This window comes from Pantherophis guttatus, chromosome 1 (assembly GCF_059756535.1).
Source record: "Pantherophis guttatus breed Tessera chromosome 1, ASM5975653v1, whole genome shotgun sequence".
Classification (NCBI taxonomy): Eukaryota; Metazoa; Chordata; class Lepidosauria; order Squamata; family Colubridae; genus Pantherophis; species Pantherophis guttatus.
This window is the reverse complement of record NC_142063.1, coordinates 320,936,103-320,950,309: the sequence shown is the minus strand read 5'-3', so window position 1 is coordinate 320,950,309 and position 14,207 is coordinate 320,936,103. Positions and strand designations below refer to the sequence as shown.

General features: G+C 35.2%; 1 protein-coding gene across 6 annotated transcripts in view; it reads left to right on the top strand.

Annotated features, from left to right (window-relative positions):
- Positions 1 to 14,207, top strand: part of FZD3 (frizzled class receptor 3) — a 40,243-nt gene that overhangs the window by 930 nt on the left and 25,106 nt on the right. For 3 of the 6 annotated variants that reach the window (XM_087883334.1, XM_087883336.1, XM_087883337.1), the window contains exon 2: positions 12,833 to 13,305. In XM_087883334.1, coding sequence (XP_087739460.1) covers positions 13,117 to 13,305 — 189 coding nt within the window. In that variant the 5' untranslated portion in view covers positions 12,833 to 13,116. Of the gene's footprint in view, positions 1 to 1,877; positions 2,029 to 12,832; positions 13,306 to 14,207 lie in introns of all 6 variants that reach the window. The other 3 variants (XM_034421244.2, XM_087883335.1, XM_034421247.2) reach the window with 2 other exon arrangements.

Below are 14,207 nucleotides of genomic sequence, written 5' to 3'. Positions count from 1 at the left end.
ATAGTTATTGTTTATTATTGTAACCAATAATTTTTTCTGAAGCTTTTTATATTTGACTGAACCTAGGCCTCCAAAGTGGCTGTCAAAAAAAAAAAAGCAAAAAGATTTTTAAAGTGATATTTAATTAAAGGTCAAATATTTTAATGTAACTGAGCTTGCCTGTACAGAACCTCATTGGGGGGGGGAGCAATTAAAGAAAACACAATCTTCTTTTTGATTTACTGTCATGCCTCGCATATGTAGGCACTGAAATAAGGAGGAATGTCTACTGAATTATTTCACCAAGGATGTGTTTTGCAGGAGCTAGAAGTAATCCTGGGTCGGAGTTGATTTAGAATAACCTTTTCAGATGGAGAATCTGAAAATTCTCAATCTCCATTGAGAAATTGATATTCCAAATTATCAATAGTGCACAAAGAAAAACAATGAGTTGCGAAGACAAATGCAATAATCCCTTTGCTTCTTACTCTTTCTCTAGAAGAAAGACAGGGGAAACCCTTTCTGTGGATTGCCTTTCAGTTTTACTGGTGCTGGAAAAGAAATTGTAGAGCAAATCCTCTGATCCCACAAAACAATTTTCCTATTTTTATGATATCTTAATACTGCAGAGATGCTTCCTTCATTGTCCATACCATAATTCTAGCAGCAAATATATTTTACATAACCACTTTTGTCCTGCTTTAATTTTTCCCCTGGAATGAAGTGTGTGCTTCACAGGAAAACTAAAATATTAAATATGCAAAGAAAATGAGATAGATTAGTGTTTTAATGCAGAAGGAGAAAATTACTAGTTAAATTTTATTGACTGCCATACAAGGCGTTGATTGAGTACTAAGGAACATGTATGGGAAAGTTTTCCATTTCAGCAGATGATAGCATAGAGAGTGAATTTCCATTTCAGTAGATGATAGCATGGAGAGTGAGTTTTCTTTTTTAGTTTATGAGATAATTCTTTAGAAGATATTATAGGGGAAGACTCTAAGCAAAGATTATTTAATGTGAATTATTATTTTTATTTGATGATGCAATGAAAGATTCCCAAATCACTACTTTGTAAACTTTTGGCAGTTGTGGACTCCTAAATAAATATTTGAAAATAATAGATACCCAGTTAAACAAATTCCTTCTTTCTCTATTTTCATTTGCAAAATGAAGACCAATTTTTCGATGAATAAGATCATGATTATAGTTACATTTGTGTATGCTTCCCTGTCCTCCCTGTTTGAAAGCTATTTTAAGCTAAATTTTCAATCAAAAAATCCCCAAATTTAGTATACCTTTTCACTCTTGGATTATTTTGTATATCCAATGCAATATTATTATTTTTAGCACAAACATAATGGAATGATCTTCTGTAGAAATCTCTGAGTACTAAGATGATGGGCAAATTGATCTCCGCTCTATTTCCTAAATTGATCTCCACTCTTTGTTTAAGATACTCATATATGTATTCCTATTTGTATATTTCTTTTTGAATTACTTACGTGAGATCACACTTGCAGTTAGCATCCACTTACAGACTCATTGTCTTGTAGTGAGTCTATTTGCTGCTGTTCGTTTTATGAATTGTGGGGTTTGTATTGCTACTTTTATCACCTGTATGCTTCAGTGAACCTTTTTTTATCCACTGATTCATTTTCATGAACTAGCTGAACTTGCAGAGAATCTACCGTAGGAGGTTGGCACTGAGATGGTTAGCAGACTTTGGTTTAGGCTCCTCACTAGCACTGAGGATGGTGGGAAGCTGTAGTTGACAATCTGGTAGACTTCTGCAAACCACTGATTATTTGACAAGACCACGATATGGGAATCATTGAACTATTTTTTTTAATGCTTTAAGAGATTATGCTCTATTTTATACTTCTGCTTTCTTTTAGAAACAAGACAGTAGCTACAAGAATAGAACAAACCTGAATAACAGAATTGAAGGGACCTTGGAGGTCTTCTAGTCCAACCCCCTGCTCAAGCAAGAAATACTATACTGTATCAGACAAATGGCTACCAATGTCTTCTTAAAAACCTCCAAAGGTAGAGCACTCACAACTTCTGGAGGAATACTGTTCCCCTGATTAACTGTTCTCAACCTTGAGAAATTTCTCATTAGTTCTAGGTTGGATCTCTCCTTGATAGGTTTCCATCCATTGTTGTCCTGCCTTCAGGTGCTTTGGAGAATGGGTTGACATCCTTTTTTGTGGCAACCTCTTACTAGACATGCCCAGTTCCTGCAACTGTTCTTCATATGTTTTAATCTCCAGTTCCTGAATCATTTTTGTTCTTCTCTGCACTGTTTCTAGAGTTTGAATATCTTTTTGGTACTATGGTGATAAAAACTGGACACAATATTCCAAGTATGGTCTTACCAAAGCATTTTAAAGCAGTACTAACATTTCATGTGTCCCTGATTCTATCCCTCTTGTTCATGCAGCCTAGGATAGATTAGTGTGACAATTAAGGAACCTGATTTCTCTTTCCTATTTATGTCACTGATTGTTCTTTCACACTTAAATTGCAACTGAAATAATTTTCAAAACTGGCAGTTTACTGTTGAAATATTAAAATTTGTACCACTTACAACTGATAGAATGCATCTTCATCTAAGTTCCAGAAATAACATTTTCAATATTGTCGCTAGTGCTTATATGAATGATCTCAGTAATATATAGAAATATTGAGGTTTTTTCCTGAGTAGTTTCATGATCTGTACTGTAATATATAGTCTGAGTTGTTTATGTGCATGATTGTTGTATATGGAGTAAAATGTGAGTGGCAGCACAGTTTAAATAATTGTGATGAGATTAAAAAACTGATAGTGCTGTTGGAATTGAAGTAGGAATGTTTTATTTTAGCTATCAGTTCATATAATGTATTGGGCAGGGTGGTTGTTACCACCTATAAGATTTGGGCATCTGTTTTTTTACTATTATCACCTATTTATTAATTTCATTTATTTATTTATTTACTTTTGAAGTGTAAACAAAGTTGTTTGGAGATGAGAACACTCTAAGTTATGTAAATACATAAATGAAAGTTTCTTAGTTGTATATTTTTGAAGATCGTAAATGCTGAATCTCTCAGTAAAGCCTGAAAACTTAATTTAATTGCCAGAGACCCTGTAGGAAATATCACCAAAATGTTTAATATTACAAAAATGAACATTATTAAATGGTCTGGAAATAATTATATTAATTCTGTTTTAATAGAAAAAAATACCTTATATTTTTATCTTGATCCTAGATCCTTGATCCTATGATCCTGTAGTCATAGATATCTGGAGTGATGAACTATGTTCAGGATACAAACCCTGATGCTGTGTACTTGTCATGGTATAGGACCTGAGTAAAGAAGTATTTCAATTGAATTGCATCATGATGATGTGACACATTTCATCATTTGTTCCCACTTACTTGTCCTTATGGAAGTCTGTATATTGATTCGCAAGATATAATCTTAAAACCAAATGTAATGGCCCTACATAACAAAAGCAGTTTTGTTACAGAAACATGAATATAAATAATAGTAAATTACAGAAATTTTATTCTAACATTTGTGGCCTAAAAACTTCAAGTTGTATTAAATATGTTTAGAAAATAATGAAGTTTTAATAGCAGATTAAAATTTGCATCTGCCCCTTTTATTTATTGAGATTGAGACTCAGCATACTGTTATACAGTTGATATAGATTTGCCAGCCAATCTGTTTGAATGTGCCAACTGCCATCTTTTTAAGCCAGATTTGTTTTCTAGGCAGAAATTATTTCCTTTGGAGGAAAGAACCTTCATAAGTAAAACTGAGTTTTGAAAGGGATGGTAAAAGTAAATGCAACTAGAAAGTGAAGACTAAAGTTACTTTCCTCTTTTGTTAACTATGATTTCTTGGATGTTTCTGTAATTAGTAGAAGGCAGATTGGTACATTATCTTGAATAAATTCACAATAAGTAATACATCGGTTTTCACCAGGGGTGAAATCTAAAAATTTTTGCTACTGGTTCTGTGGGTGGGGCTTAATTAGTGGGCGGGGCTTGGTGGTAAGGTGACTGGGTGGGCGTGGCCAAGTCAATGTCACTTCTTTGCCCATTTTTAGCCTACAAAACACAACACAACACAACTGGCTCACCCACAATGTAAAAGCAGCTGTGCTAGACCCAAAATGGCCCCGCAACAAGCAGGAACCTCACACAGCCACAAAAAGCCCAAAAAACCAACTTTCACACTTTACACACACAAAATTCCACATACAGCTTTGTGAGATTTTGTGTTTGTGTAGTTAGAGTGAAACACTACAGAAATATACTAAATCTCAGAAAGCTGCACAAATATTATTTTATTTTTATTTATTTTTATTTTTATATAAAAGCAGCTAAATTTAAAATTTCCTAAACTTTAAATGGCTAGGTCTAAAAAAAGAACAACTAAAAAAATCCCCAATTAACTATTTTTTTTAAAGCTCCCAAAGGGAAAAATACTTACCCAATAGAACAGGGGTCTCCAACCTTGGCAACTTTAAGACTTGTGGACTTCAACTCCCAGAATTCCTCAGCCAGCTTTGTTGGGAGTTGAAGTCCACAAGTCTTAAAGTTGCAGATAGAGCTGCTCACCGATGAGCTTGATTGCAGGCAGGGAGTTTCAGTTGCTTGTTGATGCAATGGATTGCAGGTATTACAGCAAGCGAAGCAAGGCAGGCATTGTGACCAGCAGCTAAGGTAAGCAAGGGGCTGGGGGGTGGGGGGAGAAACTTTTTTTCTTTTAAATGGGTCTGACAATCCAAGCTGAGTTGCCTGATTAGCAGGTAACTCAGCTGGGATCGTCAGAACCATTTAAAAGGAAAAAAAAGGCTCTATGATCGCGCGGCTCAGCTGGGCATGGGTGGCGGGGGAAGGGATTTTTGCTACCGGTTCTCCGAACTGCCCGCCGCCATCGCTACCTACTCGCCCGAGCCGGTCCGAACCGGGAGCATTTCACCCCTGGTTTTCACCTATATAGAGAACTTTATATTATGCTTGTTATTAAAGGCTACTAGCCATAATGGTAAATATTACCTGCTATTCCAGATTTTGCTCTTAAATACCACTTTCCGTGAAGAAATGTTAGAAGTAAGAACATTTCTTGGATTCTCTGAATCATAGGATAGTAGATTAGATAATCCCTTTTTGCATCATATGAGAATTCTTATATTACCATATCAGGCTGACTATAGGAAATGAGGTTCTAATCAGATTCCATTCCTTATCTGCAGTCTGAAAAATACTAAAACCATTATGAGAGGATATTTGTCATTCTTAAATTTTTATAATTGTATTAGTAAAAGCATGTGTTGTTCTTTACAGATAATTCCTTTATGTAACGGTGCCTCTGTTTAAAGAGCAGTTCAATACAAGTCAGTTTAGATATAAGGATTCCTAAAATAAATTCTAAACTGGTGCAAGAATCCTTCATCATATATACCTTTACTAGTATATATAAATACTAGTTTTCTGTTTAAACAGTACTAATTATATTTGAACATGAACCTCACCTGAAAATCGTCGTTGGTTTTTTTATTGTTACAGTACTCTTTTAAATGATCACTAATTCTAATCATGTGCAAGGGCCAATATATTTCTCTGAAAAAAAGATGTCCTAGTTTACTACCAAAATATATTAAAGAGAGAAGATTCTCTTATTTCAGTAAATCTGAAATAAACTTCTTGCTTTAATGGTAAATTATTAGTGGAAAACATTTATTTTTTTTTGTTTATTTATTTATTTATTTATTGAGGTACTGCACACCTTACACTCAAATCCAAATTTTCCTGGATTAACTATAATTATATTTTTGCCATAACATTTTATTTAAAAAATCACTATTAAGCATGACAAACAAAATTACCCTAATATCGTGATGGCGAACCTGTGGCACACGTGCCAGAAGTGGCACACAGCGCCCTCTCTATGGGCACGCAAGCCGTGGCCCCAGTTCAGCTCCGCCATGCATGTGCGCATGCCTCCTGCTGGCCAGCTGGTCTTCGGGTCTCTGCCACGGGGGGCACGTACACAGAAAGAAGGAAGCAGATGGGGTGTGTGCACAGGGGCGCAAGCATGCGGGGCAGGGCACATGCGGGTGTGTGTGCGTGCATTGCATTTGGGTGCTTTGGGCACTCAGTCTGGAAAAAGTTAGCCATCACTGCCCTAGTACATGTAATATTTATAGTGAAGGGACTATTTAATATTGAGGATTAAATTTCAGAAGAACATCATTCTATCTCCAAAGTTATGTAAGAAAAATGCAAATATAAGAACTAACATTTAATCTGGTATCTGGTTTCCTGTAGTGACTTACTAGATAGTTTTTGAAAATGCAGCGAGGCTTGGGAAGAAAAGTATCCTTTGCTTCTTAAGCAGTTTTTCATTTGAAATCTCATATTATATATCCAATAGTTCAGAATTTGCAGAAAGTAGATAGAATTTTTATTCTCTCCCTGTATTAGGATTCCTATAATAAAGCTGAATTATGAGGGATTCAGGTCAGGTAAGCATTGTATCACATATTAAATTATGGAATTTAATGTCATATGATAGAGATAGTTTCATATAAACAAATACTATATTCTTATCATTTAATTATGTTTCATGTTTCCCCCATCTTCAAAATTCTATGTTTAGTACTTTCATTGTGTTTCTTCCACTTTTAGATTTGCTTTCAAAGGAGGAAATTAATATTATGTGTGGGTAATCTACAGATTAATCTACAGACTGGAGAAACAAACATAAATAAATGATGAGAATGTGGTTTTTGGTTATATAAGATATCCTATCTCGGTCATGTTTTGTAGAATTCATGCTGATTTGTTCTAACCTACAAATTCTTCTGGAATTGAATTATTCAATTGGCATATTGCTTGATCTTCTCTGCAATAGCCATGGCTCTATTTCAGTTGTTCTATACCAGGCGTGTCAAACTCGTGGCCTGTGGCCAGATGTGTCACGTGCTAGCCACACCACCTCATTTTAGTGAAAGGGAAAAAGTCACGATATGTCATGTGATGACAATGTGACGACGGGAGTTTGATACCCCTGTTCTATAGCCTCTGCAATTCCTTTGCTCTCCAGGTTGTATTTCACACACAGAGTAGTTTTGATTTTCTTATTACAAAGGGTTGAGTTATAACCATAATGGAGCTTGCCCATTACTGTCATAACTTTTGATGGCCATAAAGCAGGTCAGTCATATGAGCAATCCAATTTTATGAGCTTTTTCTGTGGTCCTTTTTTTTTTTTTTTTTTTAATTTGATTTATATGCCGCCCTTCTCCGGAGACTCAGGGCGGCTTACAATGTGCTAAGCAATAGCCTTCATCCTTTTTGTATATTTATACAAAGTCAGCTTATTGCCCCCACAACTGGGTCCTCAATTTACCTACCTTAGAAAGGATGGAAGGCTGAGTCAACCTTGAGCCTGGCGAGATTCAAACCTGCAGTAATTGCAGGCAGCTGGTCTTAATAACAGGGTGCTTTAGACCACTGTACTACCAAGGCACTTGTTAAGCAATGTTGTAGTTGTTAGGTGAATGCTACAGTAATTAAGCAAACCAATGGTTTGTTGTGGATGTGGTTTGCCAAATACAGAAGTAAATGTTGGTTTTTGGCAAAATCATAATAAAACTTGGTCACATGACCATGGGATGCTACAAAGGGCTGAAAGGATGCTACAGGGATGGATGTAAGGATGTAAGAGTGGCACAGAGACTAATGCTACTGTTAAAGGTAGTATTTAGCTTCCAGGTGCCTGCAATTACTGCGAGTTCAGTTCTCACCAGGCTCAAGGTTGACTCAGCCTTCCATCCTTTCTAAGGTAGGTAAAATGAGGACCCGGTTTGTGGGGGCAATAAGCTGACTTTGTATAAAATATACAAAAGTATGAAGGCTATTGCTTAACGCCTTGTAAGCTGCCCTGAGTCTCTGGAGAAGGGCGGCATATAAATCAAAATTTAAAAAAAAATTTAAAAAAATGGTGTCCAATTGCTGAGCATCCTAATTTACAGTCACGTAACCATGGGGGTGGACGGAAATGACCATCAGAACTTTGAATCCAGGTCGTAAATATCCCTTAGGGTAAGTGATCCATTGTAAGTCAAAGACTAGCTGTTTTCTAGCTTCCTTGTCTCAAATTCTTCAAATTGCTCAAATCTATGCACATTTTCTTTATCCAGATCCAAGTGCATTTTCCATTTAGCCATTCCATAATGACTTTATTGCTTCCTATTTTAAGCCCCAATTCTTCTATGATTACATCAGATATAACATACATCGACTTCCTGTTTGCTGCTGGCCGCCGCCAGACGTTCCTTTGGGATCGTCAGCTTCCACTGCCTGTCAGAGCCGCCTTCACAACGGAACGGCGGCTCGAAAAAACTCCGTTCCCATGAGGAAACGGAGATAGAGCCGGCAGGGGTGGGTAGAACTCTGCAGAGTCCCAAAAGTTTTTCTTTTACTTTTGGGATGGAGCGGATGAGATGCCCCATATCCCCAGCCGCTGCTCCGGGCTTTGGGAGACCTCTGCTAATGCAGAGCCAGGCGTCAAAAGCAAGCTTGCGAATTTGACAGATTACTCAAAGAAAATGTGAGCTGGACCTGTAATACTGAAGCGCAAGTATTTTACTTATCTTTTAAAAATTACTTAAGAGAATAGAGGAAGAGAAAGAGGAAAAAAGTTTCTTTTTAAAATGGCGTCTGCCGCGGCTGGAGAAGAGTTTGAGAGGGAAAGTTCTTCCGTTTTTTATTATTACAATGTAGCGGAATAAATACCACTGGCTACATTTGTAGACAAAACTCCGCTCCTGTTTTTGTTTTTCTCTTTTTTCCCTGGAGGCTTGAGTGTTGCTGGCTGGAAGTCTTTTGTCTTGTTTTTTTTTTTCTTCTTCTAACAAAGCCTGTTTAGGCGGAAACATGGCACTGAGGCTTGTGAAGTCAGACAAACAAATAGGTGGGGGGGATTCCCCCACTAAGAATTTAAAGCAACAAGTTTTAACTCTTCAGTCCCAGAAACCTGATTTTAATATAATAGAATTTCTCTTAGAGGAGATTGAAAGAAGGGATGAGATTGTGAATCAGCAACTTGAAAAATTTAAGCAGGAAACTAAGGAATTGGTGAAATCCAAGTTTGACTTTTTGCAGCAAAAAATTTTAAAATTGTCAGAATTCATGATTCGGTTGGATACAAATACTAATTTACTAGAGTCAAAAATGGATGAAATTCAAGATAAATTGGACAATAGAATTCAAAAAATTGAAAATGATTTGTTAAATATTCAGGATTATAGTTCAGAAGAAAAATTTAAAATGGATGCTGACCAAAAGTCTGGTAATGTAGAATATCTGGAACAGAGGATTCAAAAAGAGGTTCTAAAGATACAATATAATTTCACAGAATATGCAATAAGACTTAGAGGTTTGCAGGAAAATAACAGAGATGACTTAAGGAAAATATCTTCTGAATTTCTAGCTGGGATTTTAAAGATTCAACCTGAGGAAGTGTTTTGTAGGATTGACAGAGCTTATCGAATAAACTCTTGGACTGCCAAGCAAAGGCAATTGCCTAGAGATGTGGTAATCTATTTTTCAGATAAAGAAATTAGGAATAAAATTGTGCAAAATTCCTTCAATTCTAATTTGCAATTGTATGGAAGAAAGATTTGGATTTACAAGGAACTCCCACCTAAGATATTAATGGAAAGGAAGAAATTTGGCTTTCTGGTGTCTGAGTTAAAAAGGAGAAATATTCAATTCCGGTGGGACGTCCCAGTTGGTATTATATTGAGATATCAAGGAGAAAGATACCAGTTAAATACTGTTGAAAGGGCGGAAGAATTTTATCAAAATAGGTTGAAAATGAATTTAACGTCTTCAGATATAATACAGGATAAGCAGAAGGAGCTGGAACTAAAGACAGAGACTGTACCAGATAAATTGCCTTTGGATTTATCGGATACCCCAGCTGGATTATCTACAAATTTGAGAGAAGTGCCATCTGATTTTAATGTGATGACTTATCAAGGCAAGGACAAGCATGGAAACCAAGTAGAGGATATACAAGGGATAAAAAAGAAATGCGAGACACAAAAAATTAGGATGGAGGTCAAACCCACAAAAAGAAAACAAAAAAAGAAATAGGTTGTACAAAAATAGAAATTTCTAACCCAAGCAACAGTGAAGCCAGTGATTTTAAAATATGAATGATTATGTGAAAACATAGAGGAGGCGACATATTGGTCAATATCATCCTGAGGATAGTGGCAGATCTCTGCATTGCCGTAATTTTGGGACATGGAAAGAGCCTCAAATTGATGGTTTTGAATTATCTATTTTGAAACTTCTTTTTGTGTTGATAAATATATTATAATTATCTTGAATTATAAGGCAAGAGAATCATATTGGGACATGCAGAAGATCGGGTTGTTACCCAATACGATGATGGAAATTAACAATCCTGATGAAACCCACAATTATTATTATATGGAATACAATTATAATGTCACTCGGGTGGTTGTTTTTACTTTTATATATATAAGAAGATGTTTACTACTGATGGGGGCAGATATGATTGGAGATCTTGAATAAACTGTTGCATCTGCAAGCTATGTCACCCTATTATGGATGTTGGTTTTAACAATCCAGTGGAAAGACTTCAAGAAGATATTATATGGACTATAAATTTAAAGTTATTGTCTTTTCTTTTTTTATTTAGATATAATGGAATATATATATATATATATTTTTAAGTAGTGTGGGCAGTGAATTAAAGATATCAAGAATTGTTGTGTATGGTAAATTTGTAAGACAGTGGGTGAATTAGCTAGCTACAGACTGATTAGTTTAAGAAAAGGGATTTTTAAGTGATACATTTAGGGGAGTGGAGGAAATGGATAGAGTGGAATAAATGTTAAATTAGATTTTATGGGGAGCCCGCTTTGAAATGTTATTAAAGTAGGACTTATTGTATAGTTTTAAAGTGGAAGGTGGTTTTGAATTGTTGCAATAATGCATAGATATAAAACACTATTATGCTAAATTAGAGTTATTTTATAATAGTTATAGTATAATGTGTTTGTTTTTTTTTTGTTTTTTTTTTCTCTTCTTCTTTTCTGAAATGTATGGATAAAGGGGGATTTATAATACTTTTAGCAAGTAAAGGTCAGTATTTTAAGGAGGGAGTAAGTAATCTGTTATGAATTAGGGTTTTTTTTTGTTACGAAGAAGTCACAGGGGGGGAAGGGTGGGGAGGGGGGGTTAGGGAGGGGGGGGAGGGGGGGGAAAAAGGGGGAAAAATTTGTATTTGAAAACCTTTTCAATAAAAAAAAAAAAAAAAAACATACATCAGCTGGATCATTTGGGTCACAGTTTAAACAGCTTCATTAATATTTTTAGTGTTATAGCCACAGTCTTCTTGTTAATTTGATTCAATTTTGCCAAACATATTCTTTTGGCTTCTTTCATTTAGTCTTTGAACTCCCAACTAGGTCTTGATTAGCTAATAGTATTTGCAGTTCTTTAGCAGTTTTTTCTCCTTGTTCATCATTGAAATCAATCGTTTCTTTACTTTCTACTGTATGTCGCTCACTCTGCAAATTGGTATTATTCATAGTTCTGAATAAATCTGAATTTATTTTTCAATTGTTTCCAGTTCAGTATTGATAAAAATTTGTGTTTCAGAATTACACCCTTTTGGTCCATAAATTATTAATTACTAAATGAAAATGTTTTTTTTTTTCCAAAGCTGGTACATTCACTTTTGAAATCTGCATTTCAGTGGTTCTGATTGGTAGAAACATTCCATAATTGACTAATTTTCTTCCTTTGATCAAATTCTTTGTTTTTGATTGCCTTCCTGTCAACCCCACACTTAATTGCCTAGCAGAAGGAATTGAGCCTTATAGCACATTTGTCAATGAATACCTAGGAGCCATAGCATCCAATGTGACTTTTGTTAATCTGGGCAACAGTTGATCCAGCATGAAATTCAGATTATGTATTCTCACGGCATTGAATGGGGGTTTTGGAACAGATTTAGTCTGATTCTTCAATTGATATGGTTGCACCTGTTCAGCATAGCCCTTGACATCACTAAAGAACCCAAGCCCTTCCACTATGATGAAGTACTATTCCTTTGGAGGGGACTTTTATTTATGATTGGTCACACAGACAACCCAATGTTTAGGCTGGATTTGGTATTTTTATTGAATGCTTCCCAAGGACTTGGAGTAGACAAATGTTTGATAGTGTTAGAGATATCATTGCACGATTGCAAATAATGCTTCTTTCATATATTTGGTATACATCTAATAAGCAATTAAGTATTTTATTTATTGCATTTCTATCTCCTATTTATTTAGAAGTTGATGGCAGTGTACACAGGAACCTCTCTTTATTTATTTGTATCCCAACTTTATTATTTTTTTACAAATAACTCAATGTGGCAAACATATTCTATTTTCCCCACAACAAGCCTGTGAGGTGGGTTAGGTTGAAAGATAGAGACAGACCCAAGGTCATTCATCTGGCTTTCGTGGCTAAGGCAGAAGTTGAACTCACAGTCACTTACTTCTAACCTGGTGTCTTAAACAGGCACTCAACTGGCTCTTTTATATCAATTATAAAGTTTCTCCTCAGATTGTATAAATCTTTCACCTTTATATCAATTATATCCCTATGATAACCCTATGAGTAGATTGGGCTACAAAAGAATGATTGCTCCAAAGCCATTCTTTGTGCTCCATGGTCAGAACTTGAGCCTATGTCTTTTTAATCTATGTCCAGTACTAGTTTGAACTTTAATAAAGTATTTATGTTCTTATCCGTAGATTATTGATAGAAGAAAAAAGGCCGTCAACATGGAGTCTGTTTGGGAATGCGGTTAGTCAATAAATTATGATGATACAGTACAACTTGCATGGTGGTATGGAAAAAAAAAACAAGACAAAGTATCTTATTAGTGTTTTGGAAATAAAAGTATTCTACTGGACTATGCTAAAACCTATTAGTGTGAACAGTTATTCAGTCTCTGAAGAACTTTTAAGATAAAAAGTTGAAATATCCAGCAATGTCTGATAAATAATTTGGAGACCCTCATGACTGTTGCAGAAGAATGGCTGTAATTTGGATGATCCATTATCTTTGGCTTTTGGCAGTTCTAGCAAGATGCAGTGGTGGCCACAGCCTATTCTCTTGTGAACCCATAATCCTGAGGATGTGCCAAGATCTTCCGTACAATACTACATTTATGCCTAACCTTTTGAATCATTATGATCAACAAACAGCAGCTCTAGCAATGGAAGTAAGTATTTACATTCAAAATATAAATCACTACAGTTGTTCAGAATTATTAACAAAAAACAATTAAATGTACTATTTTTTTGCTATTTGGGGGTATTTACAAAGCATGAAACCTTCATGAAGGGTCACCACATGTGATTATGTGTTCTCTGGATCCAGAGGGTTTTATTAATATATAAATTTGCTTTTTATATTACCCTATGAGTGATGAGAATTCTTTAAAATAAAAATATATAACATGAATAAAAGTGGCTGTTATGGATTAGTGCAGTAACAGTGGATCTTGAATCAACTTTATTTACTTTCGGTAAACTGCTCATGAGCAGTTTTTGATCTTGAGAAATTATAGAGTTAAATAAATATATTCTATGCCTTGGTAGATCACATGCAATTAATAATTTATTGGTAATCTTTACAAAACAAATATTCTTCGAAGAATATATTTGCAACTAGAATGAAGCTTTTTGAAATTTTCATGGGGGGGGTTGTAATTGAGGCTGCAAAGATTCTTCTGGACATGTTAACTTAGATGATGAAATTGCTGATGGGGGAAAATGTAGGGGATGCATTATACATGTTGAGAGAGACAAAATAAAATGTACTGAGCTACACCAAATGGAAAATGAAGATATATCTAGTGCCTCATACCCTTTTTCTAGTTCATTAATCAGATCTGCACTCTTTTCAAGAAGGAAGGAGAAATGAAGGAATCTATTATTTTTTTCTAATATCCTTCTATAGCTGTTATAATGTATAATTATATAGTTATAATGTATAATTCCATAAGCACTCTTTCTACACAAAATGAATGGTGTAATCTGTAAGAGGTAAGGCAAGAACTACCTGTTTCTGAGCTAAAGAAAATGATTATGTAAACATAACTCATCCACTTCCCAAAGCTAT